The sequence below is a fragment of the Myotis davidii genome, unplaced genomic scaffold, assembly GCF_000327345.1.
Source record: "Myotis davidii unplaced genomic scaffold, ASM32734v1 scaffold189, whole genome shotgun sequence".
Classification (NCBI taxonomy): domain Eukaryota; kingdom Metazoa; phylum Chordata; class Mammalia; order Chiroptera; family Vespertilionidae; genus Myotis; species Myotis davidii.
The window spans coordinates 5,237,113-5,255,439 of record NW_006383017.1 but is presented as its reverse complement, the minus strand read 5'-3'; the positions used below and the strand labels follow the sequence as shown (position 1 = coordinate 5,255,439).

The following is an 18,327-nucleotide window of genomic DNA, read 5'->3' as shown; positions in this document are numbered from 1 at the left end:
ACCAGGCCAGCAGGGGGGAGCAGTTAGGAGTGACCAGGCCAATATGGGCGGCAGTTAGGGGTGACCAGGCAGGCAGGCAGGTGAGCAATTAAGCGGTTCAGGATTGTGAGGGGGATGTCCAACTGCCGATTTAGGCCCGATCCCTGCAGTTGGACATCCCCCAAGGGGTCCCGGATTGGAGAGGGCGCAGGCTGGGCTGAGGAGAATGCCCCCACCCCATGCACGAATTTCGTGCACCGGTCCTCTAGTCTATCATAAAGTCCTCTTTTAGTAAGTGTCAAAGAGTAAAAACAGCACAATTGTTTCTCTATTGCCAGGAAGGTGCCATGTAAAGAGAAAGTGGCTCAGAGGACCCTGGAGATGGGCTACTGAGACTGAGTAAAGTCTTATAAGGCTGACAGGAGAAGAGATACAGAGCAGAGTGAATCCTGAGGATCAGTAAATTCACCCACATATTTCCTTCTGTCTCGTTACAAAATACTGCAAATGATACTTCGTGTGTGTTCACGGCTCTATACATTATATAAATGTGTTGATCTACCGGTCTACATGTTTGCTACAATTCAAGGAGTTTAAGAGGAATCAGGCTTCTACGGTCCTTTTGAAATTCAATAATATAACCTACCTCCTCCTCAGATACACTGAAAACTGTATATGCCCCAAAACTGTGTATAGCAAGTAGATAAATGTGCTTAGTTTCTTCTTGAATTTTGACTTAATTTTCTTTAGTGTGTAATATATCTCCAAGAAAGTACCCTGATTAAAGACAGGCCCTGCTCTGTTCAGCACTGTACCAGCACCGAGGATAGTACCTGGCCCTCAATAAATACTTCAAACATAAAGTATATAAAAATAAAGGCCCTCTAACATGTGTCGAATGAACAAAGGAATACATATTGTCACTGACACGCACACCTGTCATTCCAGCCAGATGTAGATGCCTCTCCTCATCGCTGAATGTCCCCTGGTGCGTAACACAGAAAAGCCAGGTTAAAAACGTCAGCCAAGACGATGAGTAAAGAGGACTTCTGCTGAGTGCTGAGGAACCTTCCAACACAAATCTGAGGCCCCAGCAGAATCCTTTGGGAGCTGCCTAGGGTTCCCAGGGTGAAGACTGACCATGAGCCAGGCTTTCGGGCTATGCACACTCGAACACCCAAGCCCCTGCTTTTTTGGTATAAAAAAATAGCCATCACACATGCTGTTTCCTCTGTCTCTCCCACCACTCTTTGCCCACATAAGTCATAGGGATTTCAGCCCCATGTTCCTATAGCAAAGGAGGCTCGCCTGGCCCAACCTCCCCACTGAAGGTTATTATGACACAGCCCTCCTTCCATTTTTTACTCATCATTGGTAACTTGACACTTATTTGAGCGATTATCAGATTAATCTCCATCTCTCTCATTAGACTGCAAGCCCCATGAGGGTAGGAATAAGCCTTGGTTTTATAAAACTCTAGGATCCTCTGGCTAGTGAACTCAAAATCTATTCGCATGAAGGCAAAGAGGACATTTACACAGGACACTGAACAGATGAGGAAGCGAGGAGGGGACAGCGAGGGTGGCAGGCAGACAACAGGGAATGAGTGACAGGAGTTGAAGCAGCCGGTGCCCCGACAGCAGAGAATGAATAATGTTCTAGGTCCCCAACAGGAGAGACCTGGCGGCAAGGCGGGGAGCACACAGGGAGGCACTCAGCATGGTGAGCGCACCAGCTGAATAGATCCAGGCCCTGAGGCAGCCAAAGGCGAAGCACCGGCAGGCAGAGCACAGGAAGGAAGGAAGGGCAGGCCTGCCCAGACGCTGCGTTCCTGCCAGCTCTATGCTGCACTCATGACGGGCCAGGGCCAAAGACGGCTCTTAATGTTATTATGGGATCAGCACCATGCCAGTCGGGAAGGACACCCTTAACAGAACATAGGGATAACACACATGGCTTACAAAGGAACATGGGAGACAAATGCAGGATCCACATCAATAAGGTCAGAAGAAGGCAGACTGTGAGCTGATAGAGCTTTTGGCTCACAGCATGCCTCAGAGATGATTAAAAGAACATGGTGGGTAGAGCAGGCATCCTTCACTGACCAGGGTTGTCGTAACCCTGAGAAATCTGTCACTGAGAGGAAGGTTGGCACGAAGGAAGCAGAGAGGATGGTGAATCGTGGCGGTGATATGGAGCAGGGCTGGGGCAAGCTCTCACAAGCTCCTCAGGGGCAGCCGGAAGGAAGAGAATCCTACTGAGCGCTCAAGTGGCTCTCTTCAGAGAACAACACACCACTGTGCGCATGCAATTAATATTACATACGCAATTTGTTCTGAGCTAGGAGTTTTAACCTACAGATTCAGGGGTGGGCCTGCAGTGGGAATGTCTAACAACTCGGAAAACAGAATGCAAAATTCAGAATATACATGTTTTTATATATTTTTTCCTTCAGGGATGAGGATTTGTGATTCTTAAAAAATTAGATATTATTTAAAGGTGCCATTAACCAATTCCTATCCACAAAATATCAGAACTATTGTTGTAAGATAAAAATCTACAATAAATTAAATTAGATATTTAAATTAAATACTAAATATATATATATATATATATATACTAAAATTAAATCAGAAATTGAAATAAGAACCACTTAGGAGTAACATTTCCCATTTTGGGGAAATTATAACATTCCTCCACTGTTTATGGATTGAGTGGAGCCTGAAATCCTTTATTCAAACACAATCTTTGGTAACATCCTATGTAATAAAGAGCTAATATGCTAATTAGACCAGACAGCAAAACGATCAGTGGGCAGGACTGCCGGGCAGCTGGGGCTGCAAGGGCCGAGCCCCTTGCACGAATTTTGTGCATTGGGCCTCTAGTTTAAAATAATACCCCAACAATTTTATTAACTTTTAGAAAACAAGACTAATATTTTTTTATCATTTTCAACCCCTCCTCCAAACAAGGGGCTTTAAATCATATACTTCAAAGCAGCGATTCTTAATACTTCTTGACTTTTTCTGAAGGGTAGTTGGGGACACTCTCCAGGGAAATGCAAACATACATGTTTTTTATGTAGCAGGTCCACTGCTGTGTGGAGGTCCCCTACACCAGCAACCCTTGTACAGCAGCAAACTGGCATTTTAAAAGAAAACGTCTGGACAGGAAGGAGGATAACTACATTTTCTTAGCTTACATATAAATTAGATCATATGTTACCTAGTATTTAAAAGAACAACAAAGATATCTAAAAGTCACGAAATATTAAAGCGTATCTTTAAAATGCAAGAACAACAGTTTACAAAAAGATTTTAAGAATATTTTTATATATGCAAATGAAATTTCTGGGCTTGCTCTAAGTCAGTATAATTTAAAGAGTAACGTGTAGCCTCTCACATTAAAGTTCTCTGAAATGTGAAAAGCCTCTGAAAATAACAGACTGATCAGGAAAGCGTTCTGTTTCTCTGGACCAGCACAGCTCACTGGACACAAAGCTCTCTGAAGACTGCAGTTTATAACAACTTCACATTTTCTGAACCTGAGGCTTTCTCAGGAAAGCAAGTTACTCCTCATTTATAATTCAGAGCAGCCCCCAGGTCAGACCCCCTTTAGCTACAGACCTGGGAGCAGTGCTCGCCTACCCACGCCCCATACTTGCCAGAGTGGCCAGCTGGGCCCAGAAGGCCACCTACCTTGCATGTCAAAGACCGGGTGCAGGGCTTCTTGGTGTCGAGATCGATTACCCCACAGTGTATGTCAGGGTCAAACTCTCTTTCTATCAATAAAGGCACACAGAAATTACAATGGGCTCACCAAACACTCCCTTCTCTTATTTTGTAAACAAGAAAACAGGGGAAATCTCAAAACAAACAATTATATATAACTCGGATAAAATCTACATAATCAATAATTATACAATACCCAATGTGTGAGCACTACAAAGAAGCAGTGACATCACGAAGAGTAAGGACTGTTGCCACTAGACAACAGGAGACAGACTGCTTGAGTCCGCACTACCGCGTTATTCCACTCAGACACAAGCCACTCCAAAGCTGCTTTCACATTAGCTACACACATGCACTTCAACCCAACCTCGAGGGGGCCAAGCGCACTGCTTACGGAAATTCCTCCTAAAGCTGAAGCTGACCAGTGTTAAAAAGAGGACTTACAGACAGCAGTACATTTGCTCCCTTAAGAATGGCCAATTGAGACAGAGAAAATGTGAAATTACCTGATAATCTCTTATTTAAAAATTTCTTGTTATTGGAATTATCTTCAGACTTCTTTTCCAGAGTGGGCGGTGCAGGAAGCCCTTTGCCATTCAACATCTGTCCAGGTGAAGGCAAGGTTGGCTTTGGTATTGAGGGGCAGTTAAGGCCAGGCTTGACTGAGGAACTCACAGTAGCAGGACAGGTTGGCCCCGCCGCAGATTTCAGTAGTGTACCATCCATCTTCGGATGAATCTTTTCCATTTTGACAGAGGGCGCCATGCTGTGGTAGGGGAAGCGAGAACGCCAGTACCTGAGTGCCCAGAGCCCCAGGTAAACGGTGAGCCAGAGTGGGGGAGGGAAAGCCTGATCTACCAGGGCACTGCACACAGCGAGGCTCCCCGAGGCACCTGGTGGCATGTGCTGGGACTGTGCAGAAACCTCCGGAAGGTTACCACTGACTCAGGCTACAAGCCCTCTGGTGAGGCACACAGCTCCTGTGACCAGCGCATGTACCTGCTCGTTCATCATTCCAGGACCCCTTGCCCCAGAGCCAGGGCAGATCTAGGGTACCCCTACTCTGGTACCCAGTGCAACTTCTGCAAGAAGCAAAATATGAAAAGGACCAAAGAATATTTGCAGGGCATGGAGAGAATGTCTCTGAGAAATGTCATTTTTAAGAAAGGACCCCAAAAAAGAAAAAATTTAAAAAAGAAAAAAAAGGACCATCAAAACAAAGGAAACTGAGTGAGCAGAAAAAACAACATTGGAATTAAAGAATATTTCCAAGAAGTGTCACTATGGAATTTACAAAAAGAAGCTCTTGACTTGTGTCAATGAGCAAGACCACTATTTCATTAGTAAGAGATGTGTCACTCAAGTGAGAAGTCTCCAGTCACTGAAAATGGTTTCTAACGTAGGAGCTTGAACTGTACATGCCTGGCACACAGCTGCTGAGCACTGAACTGTGCCACTAACAAATAACTGATTTCTCCTGGCATCTTACTGACATGATAATTTGGGTAGCAAATGTTGGTACAAAGCTAACAGCTGTCCAGGTCGCCCGAAAGCCCAGCTCCACGGGAAGAAGCAGTGGCTGACGAGGTCTGATAAACAGCGGTGGAGTCCGTGCCCCAACAGCTGTAGGCTGCGAGGGACTACACGCTGCACTGACATTTCTCTGCTCTCAGACAGCTCTAGCCACGAAAGCCAAGCTTGCTGCACTTGCACTTCTGACAGATGAGCAAAGGCCGGGGGCTTAGCAACCAGGACAAACAGCCCCAAACAGCTGTACCTGAGAGTGCCTGACAGCAGACACTGCGAGGTGCCATGGCCGCTCCCAGCTGGCAAGCCCTTGAGCAGCAGCAGGTGCTGGATGCTGCCCCAAGATTAGCCAGGTTATCAGACCTTGGGACTGACATGTGGCACGCCCTCCAATGGGAGGCAGGCCAAGGAAAACCACCCGCACCAAGGCTGAGGGATGCCACGACCAGGCAAGATGTGTTCTGTGGGAGTGCCCGGCTGCTCCTCACGTGACCACAGGGAGCCTGCCAACCTTCAGCTCCACTGTGGAAACTGGCCCAAGCCTCGCCTGGCTGGGTGAGCTTGCCCCGTCTTCCCTCATCACTGGGGCGCTCTGATGTAAGCCCAGGGCTTTGGGAGGAAGCACCACTTCCCCATTTGCTCGGCAGGTCCCGGAAATCCGCGAACGGCACCTGAGAATCTCTCTCCCCTTTGGTTCCTACTATTACCAACAGCAGCAGCAGAAGCCCCAGAAGCCATGTATTTACTCTCTCCTGTGGGCCAGACATTATGCCAGGTGCCTGGTTCTAATATATTAATCCTACTGCTCCTGATAACCCTGCACAACGATTGTTATTTTTAGGCTCCCGAGAAAAACAGTGCCATGTCCAAGGCCGCACAGCCAGGAAGTGACAGAGTTGGGATGCGAGCCCAGTATGTGAACAAGGGCTCCTCGGCTACAGCTCCACTACCTCCTCACTGCACCTTCTTACCTGGGAAAGGGGGCTAACATAATACCTCTCTCAGAGGGTGGGTGTGAGTTTCAATAGGTGGCACACAATAAAGAGCAATGAGCGAGTATTATCCACCTTGTAATTAATGCTATTACTACTCTGTTAAGTTGCCCATGATATAATAAACAAAAAGAAATAACATGTATCTGAATTTTCCCCACGTGGGCTCCCTTTCCCAGGATGCCCAGCTACCCTACCCTCGAAGGACCGTGTGCACAGTTCCACCTGCACCAAGTAAGCATCAGGACCTCGCTGCCATACTCACATTCTAGCCTGGGGGACTCTACTCTGCTGAATGGGATGCATTGGCCTGGTGTTCCCCCTGAGCTGCAGTTTCTCTTTGGGCGATTTCAACAGCTTGGAACTTAATGAGGATGCGCTGAGAACACTGCCGCTGGCAGGGCGGCTGCTTCCACTGGCATTGCCGCCTTTGCTTTTGGACAGAGAAGGGAAGAAGGAGAATACTGACGTGGGAGGAACGGCCAAAGAAGGCTTGCTGGCTGAGCTATGTCTTCTTTCTGAAAAGGAAACAAAGAAAAAAAGATACCGTGTTTTAGGCAAGTCTCCAATGGAACCTGAAACGCAACACATTCAGGTTCAAAGACGCCTCGCCACATTAAACTCCGTAGCTTTCAGAAATGGCTTATCTAGGCCCCACAGACTTATTGGGGATTCCAGGAACTGATCCTTCTGCTGAGGAAACATCTCAGCATTAAGAGTGTTATCATTCACAAATAGCCATTAGGAAATTAAATGGCCATTCTAACCTGAAAACACTGGGTTTTGCACCGTGAACCTCACTGGCTCCAACTTATAGTCAGAGAGAAAAAAATTATTCATTCATCTGCAGAACCCTGCTAATTAACACCTTAAGCAATTCATTATTCCTTCCTAGCATAGTACCTCTCCAATTCAAAATAGCAAAATGTTAAAAAACAAGTTGTACCTTCCTTTTTTTCTGTCACTACCCACTAGCATATGACACCAAATAAAAATGTTTCTAGGGTTATCTTATCGTTCCTTAAGAATCTGTGCTGAAATTTTCTGATGAATCATTTCACTCCCCTTTTTTAATCATCTCACTCAACTACAGATGGCATAGCTCCGGTTCACACCATGAAGATGCCAAAGGCACAAGACAAAAACACCACAAGCAGCTATGCCTGGCATTGAAACCAGCAAGTAATGCACACTTAAGTAGAGACTATACAGGTATAACGGAAAATATTATTTCCTGGAGAATCAGGTTTTCTCAGAGTAAGGCAATCCATATTAAATCAATCAAGAGCAGCTGAAGAATGTTATCATTGGACACAAGTTACTTAGTAACTTTATCTACTTAAGTACCTTAGAATGGTAAGTTAGTGCCTGCCTTCAATTAAATGTATCATTTAAAATGACATTTGCTTAACTCTAACTTTTAAACTGTATGTGATCCAACATTTACTGATCACAATATGAAAGCTGTATGAGTATTTGACAAAGTAAGCGTATTAGAATCAATGACTACCAGCATCACTTAAATGGTGTATTTCCAAGGTCCTTTTATGCCAGTTTTGAGCCTCTCTATGCAGCTGCGATGCCTTGTTTCCAGATGGACATTAGTTCAACGATGCTTTATGACAGGGGCGGGGAACTTTTTTCTGCCAAGGGCCATCTGGATATTTATAACATCATTCGAGGAACATACAAAATTGTTAACAAAAATTATGTTGCTATGAAAAAAGAGCCTAGAATTACTGAATTTCAAGTCCCGCCTGGGTTGCCTTGCCAGGGACAGACCAAATGATACGGCCCGCGGGCCGGACATTTCCACCCCTGCTTTACGAGGTACTTCAGAACCTGCTCCACACCAGGACAAAATTATCATGCCATCTATCTACAGACAAAATCCAAATTCTCACACGATGGAATACTATGCTGCTCTAAAAAGGAAGGAACTCTTACCATTTGCAACGGCATGGATGGAACTGGAGAGCATTATGCTAAGTGAAATAAGCCAGTCAATGAAGGAAAAATACCACATGATCTCACTCATTCATGGATAATTGAGACCATTATAAACTTTTGAACAATAATAGATACAGAGGCAGAGCTGCCTCAAACAGAGTGTCAAACTGCAGCGGGAAGGCCGGGGAGGGTTGGAGGGCAGGAGGTAGGGGGGTAAGATATCAACCAAAGGACCTGTATGCATGCATATAAGCATAACCAATGGACATAAGACACTGGGGGATAGGGGAGGCTAGGGGACTGTCTAGGGCGGGGGGAAAAAATGGACACATATGTAATACCCTTTGTAATAAAAAATTAAAAAAAAATAAACATTAAAAAAAAATCCAAATTCTCCAACTGGACCACATAAAGGCCACAACCAGGTTAGGAAGGCAAAACTGAGAGTAATTTATATGTGTCGGTTGCTTTTTTGTTTCCTTTCTCTTCCTGTGTGCAGGAAGGGCAAACTAAAATACCTTTAGTTATTTTAATTTTCCAAACTTGACACCTGAGGTTTTTAAATTTAGTTTCTCTCTTGTCTGTGATACCAAACATTCTGAATCTACTTTCCAGCATCAGCACTTGCCAGCAGGACTGTACTACTCTGTCTCCACTGCCACCTGCCGTGGATGGTGAGGCTTCCCTGAGCCACGTCTCAGCCGTCTTCCCCTTGGAAGGCATGGCACCGTGCAAGCCTTCCATGAACATTTGCATGATCCATACAGCTTTTTTTGTGAAGAGGAGTGATTTTTTTTTCTTTTTCCTTTTTTCAAAGAATAGTTTATTGATTTTCCAGAGAGAGAGAGAGAGAGAGAGAGAGAAAGAGAGGAAGGGAGGGGGTAAAAGAGAGAGAGAGAGATATCGACGTGAGAGTGGAATATCTATCAACTGCCTCCTGCACCAGGGACCTGGGGGATCACGCCCACAAACCGGGCATGTGCCCTGACCAAGAATTGAACCAGCAACCTTTCTGTGTACAGGATGATGCCCAACCAACTGAGCCAGACCGGCAGGGCAAGATGGGTGATTTTGCAAATGATCCTAGACCAGCGGTTCTCAACCTTGGCTACACATTGGCATAACTACACGAGCTTTAAATATACTGAAGCTTGAGCCCTATCCTCAGAGGCTGTGACTGAACTGGTGGCTTGGGCATCCAGACCCTTACAAGCTCCCCCATGCAGCCAAGACTGAGAGCAGGCTTTAGACCAGGCTAGTGCCTCAAACACCATTAACCACAGCTAAGTTAACATCTGTGCAGCGCTGAGACCACCACCTGGCACATGGCGCTACATTTCAGGGTCTGTTAAAGCTCACTACTGCTACTTGTCCTCAACTAGTGTTTTCAAACTTCTATCAACTGCAAACTATTTTCATTGTTCTTACCAAAGCCACATTACATACTCCTTTGTGCTCAACATTTTAAATTATCATCTCTACTGTTCCCTACTCCTCCTGAGGCTGATACTACCCAGTCTCTCATTAGGGCATTATTGGTATTTTGGACAGGACAGTTTCTCTACAGGTGTCAAGACAGTTAGAATTCCTGGTCTCCCATCCTTTCAACATCAGTAGTGCCCGCCTCTCTGCAAGGGACAACCTGAAACTGCTCTCCATTTTCTGATGGCCCAGCATAAAGCAGAGCACCTCACTTGAGAGATATTTTTCTAAAACTGTGGTACGTATGAAACAATAGGTTTGGTAAGCTTGCTATATATTTTTCTGATATCTATCCTATATAATAAAAGGGTAATATGCAAATTAACCCTAACAGCAGAATAACTGGGAATGACTGGTCACTCTGACACACACTGACCACCAGGGGGCAGACGCTCAATGCAGGAGCTGCCCCCTGGTGGTCAGCGTGCTCCCACAGGGGGAGCTCTGCTCAGCCACAAGCCAGGCTGATGGCTGCCAGCACAGTGGTGGTGGTGGGAGCCTCTCCCACCTCCTCAGCAGTGCTAAGGATGTCTGACTGCAGCTTAGGCCTGCTCCCCGCTGGCAAGTGGACATCCCCCGAGGGCTCCCCGGCTGCCAGAGGGATGTCTGACTGCCAGCTTAGGCCCTATCCCCCTTAGGGCGTGGGCCTAAGTCTGCAGGTGGTCATCCCCTGAGGGGTCCCAGACTGCGAGAGTGCACAGGCCAGGCAAAGGGACCTTTCCGAGTGCACAAATTTTTGTGCACTGGGCCTCTAGCATATATATAAAAGCCTAAGCGACCATTCCGACCGGTCAACACAATGACCTGTCACTATGATGCACACTGACCACCAGAGGGCAGACACTAAATGCAAGAGCTGCCCTCTGGTGGTCAGTGCGCTCCCACAACCAACCTCCCACAGCTGGCCAACCTCTCGCGGTCCCTCCTTCCGCCAGCCAGCCCCAATTGGGACTGGGCGAGACAGCTCCGATCAGCCGCAATCTCAGAGCCCCAATCGCCGGCCAGGCTGAGGGACTCCACCCATGCATGAATTCGTACAATGGGCCTCTAGTATTAAAATAATTAAATATTAAAATTAAAATATTCATCCATGTTAATTTATAAAAATCAACTTGTGCAACCCTGGTGGCAGTGTACTAAAGGAACAACACCGTGTCTGTAGTATGAAGAGGGGAAAAAAACCCAACAAGAACTTTGACTTCAAAAAATTACACTCCTGCCCTAACCAGTTTGGCTCAGTGGATAGAGCGTTGGCCTGCGGACTGAAAGGTCCCAGGTTCGATCCGGTCAAGGGCATGTACACCTTGGTTGCAGGCACATCTCCAGTAGGAGGTGTGCAGAAGGCAGCTGCTCAATGTTTCTTATTCTCTATCCCTCTCCCTTCCTCTCTGTAAAAAACTAAAAAAAATATTTTTTAAAAAAATTACACTCCTTTTACTGCCCTGCAAGTGGGGCTCAGTTGGTTGGAGCCTCATCCATGCACTAAAGGTCATCAGTGTCATTCCTGGTCAGGGCACATGCCAGGGTTGTGGGTTCCATCCCCTGTCAGGGTGCATATGGGAGGCAATTGATCAATGTGTCTCCTCCCCCTCCCCCCTTACTCCTTCTCTCTCTAAAATCAATAAAAATACATATATTTTAAAAGTACACTCTTTTACTATCCTCTGGGTATCAGAATTCTCAAGTCAAGTGTCTCAAGTAAATATGATATATTTTCTCTTGATATCAAAGGATGTAGATAAAATTCTTTAATTAAATACATTGCAGTCAGTTCTACTGCAATGCTTGTTTTGAAAATGTTGATTTATTCTAAAGGCATTGATATACTAAAAAACAATTTCAGCATAATGAAATTTTGCATTTGCAAGATTTTTATCTGGAAGAATTAGATAAATGCAGAAAACTACAAGCAGCTGGACTGAACCCTTGGAAACACACAAAATGCCCCCCCACCCACCGCCCTCCTTAGGCCACCACAATGTGAGGGGCCAGGCTCCTGTGTGTCTGGTGCTAGAATGTCCCTGCATTCAGAGTCCCTTTCTCTCACCATGACACAAGAGCTCACAGCTGCAATCCCAACACCTACTTCTAGAAGCAAATGCCATGTTGTTTTCAAGGTAAATTGTCATATTTATTCTACTATTTATGTATTTTTAACCACTTAATCTAAGTCAGTGGTTATCAACCTTCTGGACCTTTAAATACAGTTCCTCATGTTGTGACCCAACCATAAAATTATTTTCGTTGCTACTTCATAACTGTAATGTTGCTACTGTTACAAATCGTAATGTAAATAATCTGATATGCAGGATGGTCTTAGGCGACCCCTGTGAAAGGGTCTTTCGACTGCCAAAGGGGTCATGACCCACAGGTTGAGAACCACTGATCTAAGTAAAACTGGACTACCATTTTTGGTTAGTCCTCTATCTTTTTCTGTGTCACTGAAGACGTTTTGGAGTGTTGTACCCATAACCTAATTTTCCCAATGCATCTCGTGATTTTTAGTGAACAATTCCTTACAGTGCAATAATTGTTTAGGGATGTGTTGTGTTATAGCAGAACTGACTGTAACTTCAAGCTTGTTGTTTCAATTTTCTATCCCTATCATAGTCCATTTTCCCCACTTTCTTTAGTTAACGCTTCATTTCTTGTTTATTGACTCCTAAAATGGAATTTTGCACTACAAAATCAAGCTCCAAAGTGTTCTAACATTAAAAGTCAACTGATGTTATCAATAACATTTTTAAAAAATTATATTTTCTATTTCAACAATAAAAGCTATTTAAAAACTGAGAATGGCAATCTATCATGTGAACTTCCTTCATTCACTAAAACTTGAAACAGGCTGAGTTCATGCAAGCATGCGTGTGTCTGAGATTCTGGCTGAAAAGTGCCATCTCAAGTCCTGGTCACACTGCTGAAGTGTGCCGCTCCTTCACATCAGTCTGACTTATTCTCTGGAAAGGGTGGCATTTGGCTTTCCCTTCTCAAGAAGCAAAGAGGAAAAACCAAATTTAATTATAGTTGAGTTGGACTCTTAAAAAGGATATGTTCCTAGGTCAAAAGTGAAATGGGTAAGTTATGGGTAGGGTTAGGGACCTTATATTAAGTGGAAAAACTGGTGGCCAGATGCTAAGCATAACGGCAATGTGGTTTGGTGAAGAGTTCAAGTTGAATTTTCAAGCACTCCTCTCTCCAGGGTCTGGCACAGGCCCAGAGAAAGCCCACTCTGTCCCTGAGTGAGGAGGGCACTTTGAATGGCTACAGAAAGAGGGAGAGTCAGGCAGACTAGCAGACAGGCAAACACAGATACAGAAAAAGACAGGAGAGATAGAGAAAGGTACATGGGTGGGTGAGTGAGTGAGTGAGTGAGTGTGTGTGTGTGTGTGTGTGTGTGCCCGCGCGCGCTTGGGATCAGATGGGGGGGGGGCGGATCTGGCAGACAGACAGATGTGAAGATAAAGGTTGAGAGAGAAAGAGCGAGCAAGATCTGGATGCACTGGGCTTTCTTTCCCCTTGTGGCTTAAACATGTGACACCACTGAAGGCAAGGGCAGGATACTGGGACAGCACAGCTTTAGTCTTCCAGAGTGGAAAGCAACCAAAAATACTGAGTCTGTAATTTTGAAATCATGCTGAGATTTACACACACACACACACACACACACAAACACACACGGAATCGTGTGTGTGGGGTGTCCCTCAGCGTGGCATGCGGGGATCGGGTTGAAACCAGCATCCAACATCCCACACAGGGGGAGTGACTGTGGGAGAGGCTCGCACCTGCGCTCGCCAGCCTTGAACCGGAAGTTGGACATCCTTAGTGCTGCTGTGGAGGCGGGAGAGGCTCCTGCCACCACTGCTGCACTCACCAGCCGTGAGCCCAGCTCAGGGCTTTTGGCTGAGTGGCGCTCCTCCTATGGGAGCACACTGACCACCACACTGCAGCTCCTGCATTGAGCATCTGCCCGCTGGTGGTCAGTGCGCATCTTAGCGACCGGTCGTTTGGTCATTCGGTCACTTAGGCTTCTATATATAGATATGTATTGACATCCAGGTACAAACCAAAAGGGAGCTCAAAGCAAATAGTTAGATCTTTTTAAGTAAAAAATAAATATTGCTTTGAAACTAAAAATAATTTATAACACACAAGTGTCAAAGTTAGGATATCAACATAAAAAGCAGTCTAAGTGAACTGTAACTTCAAATCATTCATACTTGAAGAAAATCTAGAAGGCTGTATGTGCAACTTTCTGAAAGAGGCCAAGTTGCACTGCAATTCCAGGCAGGCTGACTCTAGCACCCACGTTACATCACACTACGATCCACCTGCCCTCAGGTGGCAAGCTGTTCTCTGTGGTGCAAAGGCAGGCAGAATGGAGGGCTGAAGGTGAGGGTCAGGTAAGAAGCCATATGCTCAACTGCTCAGCAAAAGAAGGGTAACTATTAGCACAAAAGAATGCATAGGCTGAACAACAGGGTCACGATGAAATTTTGGTAAACTGGGGGTGGAGACCCTGAATCTGTTTAAGGAAAACCTAGGATTTCATCTTTCCATTTTGGAAGTTGCTATGGCTGTTAACCAGTGCAGCTTTCTTTCTCTCTTCCTCCTTTCCCTTTCCCCTTCTCCTTCCTTCCTTCCTTCCCTTCCCTTCCTCCCCTTCCTCCCCTTCCTTCCCTTCCTTCCTTTTTTCTCAGAGGGTCTTAAAACATCAAAGATGGTTTGAAGAGAAAATATTGGGAGAAAGTGTCAGTTGGGCTGCCTTTCTGACAGCTAAAAAGAATTACTTTACTGAGTCCTAGATAACTATGTCCTATAGAACAAGAGTGTTCTATAGAATTAGGCTGGCCCTCACCAACCAGCACAATTACCCATGCTTCTCTGGTCACTCTCTGGTCCTGATACCTTCCCAACAGAGGCTCGGGTTCTATGCATAATCCTGATATGGAATGACTGAGTAACTCACCAGCCTGAATAGAATCCAAAGTAAAATAAAAATACTTTTCATAAGTCAACTGAAAGGCCAAGAACTTTGCAGTCAGAGAGACATGTGAGTTCAAATTCTTCTTCCGGGACTTACTAACTGGGTGGCCTGACTCCATCCACCGTGGCCACTGCTTCGTCGGTCAAGCCTCCCTTCCAGGGCTGTTGGAGATTAAATGACAGAGCTGGAAAGCCGGCATCCCAGGGCTGACTATGGACCAGGTTCTGGGAACTCAATAGGGAGTGAGACAGATGCCCCCTATTAGTCCAGCTGATGCCAGTTACAGTTAAGAGAGAACGGCCTGTTGATTCTAAAAGCAGGCAGAAATCACTTAAAACCAAACCAAACCCACTTTATCTTCTCTAATGAGGTACAGATTTAGTTTACTCAGTTTACAGGTCAGACCGGGAAGATGCTAAGCTCTTCGAAGAACTCAGAGGGACAACTTTTAGAATTCATTTTAAATGAGTAATTTCACTCCAAACAAAGAGGATGCTCATTCAAGCTAAAATTATTTTATAAACAAAAAGTTGGCGTATTTTCTAGACAGAATTGAATCACTCAGGGAGAATTATAAGTGGGGAAAAAAAAAATGAAGATCAAGTTTATGAATCCAAAAGTGGCAATTTTAGGCAGATTATCAAAGTACTGATTACTAATGCTCACAAATGTTTGTCTAAGTGAAAGTCATGTTTTGGATGGATTCAATCCGGTGACTTAAACCAGTAGTCGGCAAACTGCGGCTCGCGAGCCACATGCGGCTCTTTGGCCCCTTGAGTGTGGCTCTTCCACAAAATACCGACGTCTGTGCATGGGCCACGAAGTTTCAACCGCACTGTACGTGCGCCCGCACGTGGTATTGGCCACGAAGTTTCAATCACACTGTACGTGTGTGCCCGCACGTGGTATTTTGTGGAAGAACCACACTCAATGGGCCCAAGAGCCGCATGTGGCTCGCGAGCCGCAGTTTGCCCACCACTGACTTAAACAGTGCATGCTCTGTAAGGAAAGGCCTAATGAGGAATCCCAATCCACCCTTCAAGGGATGTGCGATTTCAGAGGCTCTCTGACAGCCCACTCCACTAAGACTCTACAATTGTTCCCATTTAAAGTAAGGATTTTTTGTTGTTGCTAATCCTCACCTGAGGATATTTTTTTCCGTTGCTTTTAGAATGGAAGGGGTTGGGAGAAAAGGGAAACACTGATGTGAGATACTGATTGGTTGCTTCCTGCAACGTGCCCTGGCCAGGGCCAGGCATTGAACCTGCAACCCAGGTAGTTGCCCTTGACAGGGAATTCAACCCGAGACCTTTGGTGCTCAGGCTGAGCAGCAGTGGCCAGGGCTAAAGCAAGGATGTTTTACAATCAAGCTTGCACAGGGCTGTAAGATGTAAAAACAGGTACAAATCCTTTGTCCAGGCATAGCAAGTAATAATTACAGATATCAAACACTTAGTTTAGAAACTGGGTCATTCATTAACAACCCCTTCACAGAATTAGCTAAATTGTTTATTTTGATACCCAGGTTGAAAACAAATTCAATGTTCTATGAGACTTCCCCAGTTAACCTAACCCATCATATTTCACTCTCAGGACACCAAGTATAACTCATGAGGTGTCAACTGGCATCGTCTGTCTTTCATAAGGATTACCAACCCAAAGAAACATCCCAGATCAGGACATGAGGCAGACTATAAATTAGGACTGAAAAAAAAATATATATCTATATATAGATATATAGATATATAATTATATGCCAGAATTTCTTCCTCAGAGATCTATTTTGCTCCACATCAGTGTTTTCCCTAAACTTCTGAGATTTCAAATGGAATTACATTGCAGGTCTTTTGTCATATCTGCACATTATCTAGACCAGGGGTGGGGAATGTCCATCCTGTGGACCATATAAGGCCTGCGAAGTCATTTGTTTGGTCTGGTCCTGCCAAGGCACTAGGGGTGAGTTAATTAAATGTTTAACCAAACACAGCAGGCTAATTTTTAAGTTGATAATTTTGTATGGCCGGCAAATGATGTTATAAATATCCAAATGGCCCTTGGCAGAAAAAAGATTCCCCACCCATGGTCTAAACCAGTGGTCGGCAAACTCAGTCAACAGAACCAAATATCAACAGTACAACGACTGAAATTTCTTTTGAGAGCCAAAGTTTTTAAACCTAAACTATATAGGTAGGCATATTGTTATTAACTTAATTAGGGTACTCTTAAGAGCCGCAGTTTGCCAACCACGGGAAACTATTATTTTCTTAATATACTTTATAAAACTCAGTGGCTTACTAGGCACTCCTAATTTAGCATTATATAAACAATCTCTATTTGGGTTTGACATAGTAGTTATCTATTTTTTCCTGATAACTGTTAAAGATAATTAGCATACCATTTAAAATCACACCGTGAACTATATGAGGGACATAAAGCATTTAATAACATCTTATCACGACTTTCCCTGTCAATTTTTCCTATAAACGTTCTTCTCTTCTAAAAGCACTGTCGTGTCCTGACCAGTAAATGTGGTCCTACTCTACTCCTTATTGTCATGTACTGCTTTTAAAGTCCCCCAGGCACCTGATTAGTAGTCTTATGCTAAAAAGGAAGCAAATCGGTGGACTGTCCCTGAACCGTTCCAATCTCCAGTTGGGGACTGCAAAGCTGTTCTCTGAAATGCAGTGTCTCAAAGGACAGGCAGCCAGCCCTGGAGCGAGGTGGCCTCAGCACGCTTAGGTGGGCCACAAACAGCCCTGGAAACAGGGAGGGAGGAAAAGTCTTGACCACAAAGCACTCGCATCTTTTCCACCAGAGAGCTTAACTGAAAAGGATGACTTCAACACTGGCTGCCCTAACAAATTAGTCTACAACTCCTACTTCTGCCAACTGCATTTCTCCCCCTAACGCAGAGGTGGTTTTAAATTAAAACGTAAAGGAAATGTGCAGAAAGGAAGGAGTCATTTACAGCTCATGGCCACTTGAAATAACATTTCGCCAAAGGTCTGTAATCCAATGACCCAGCTCTTCCCGGCACAGCTTTCTGAGGAAAGCACAGCCCTCCTAACGGACTGCTGTCTCCGGGCACTTCCCAGGCTCCGGGCAGGACGCAGCACCCATTCACAGGCAGCATCAAAGAACAGATCACAAAGGGCAGATTACCAGGGAGAGACTGCTGTGGGGGGAGGGGCGGGCGGGTGTGAATGGATTGTAAATAATGTTGCTAGGAAAGGAGCAGAAATATGGCAACCTCAAATAATTCTCTGGCCAGGAATTCTTCCCAAGGGGACTGTTTTTTCAGGACTTTGCTTTCAAGTATGTGAGAAATATGAAAAACGTACCGACTATCTGGGGGTAACCCCTCCCCTACCATCTTAACTTGTAGCTCTTTGCAAACATTTAAAAAAAATCTTTATTGTTGAAATATTATAGATGTCCCCTCCTTTTCCTCTTGCCCCCCCACCACTTTTAAAATGGCTTTAAAAAAATCCAAATACTTTATTATTTTTTTTTAATATTTTATTAATTTTTTACAAAGAGGAAGGGAGAGAGATAGAAAGTTAGAAACATCGATGAGAGAGAAACATCGATCAGCTGCCTCCTGCACATCTCCTACTGGGGATGTGCCTGCAACCCAGGCACATGCCCTTGACCGGAATCGAACCTGGGACCTTTCAGTCTG

The 18,327-nt window shown here is 44.9% G+C and overlaps 1 protein-coding gene across 5 annotated transcripts in view; it reads right to left on the bottom strand.

Annotated features, from left to right (window-relative positions):
- The window catches only part of ATXN7 (ataxin 7), a 110,545-nt gene that overhangs the window by 15,395 nt on the left and 76,823 nt on the right, over window positions 1-18,327 (bottom strand). For all 5 annotated transcript variants that reach the window (XR_001512408.1, XM_006779141.2, XM_006779143.2 and 2 more), the window contains 3 exons: window positions 6,495-6,747; window positions 4,217-4,476; window positions 3,678-3,760 (listed from right to left, as the gene is read on the bottom strand). Coding sequence is in view for 4 of the 5 variants with exons in the window: in XM_006779141.2 (XP_006779204.1) it covers window positions 3,678-3,760; window positions 4,217-4,476; window positions 6,495-6,747 (596 nt within the window). In the remaining variant the exon portion in view is untranslated. The remainder of the gene's footprint in view (window positions 1-3,677; window positions 3,761-4,216; window positions 4,477-6,494; window positions 6,748-18,327) is intronic.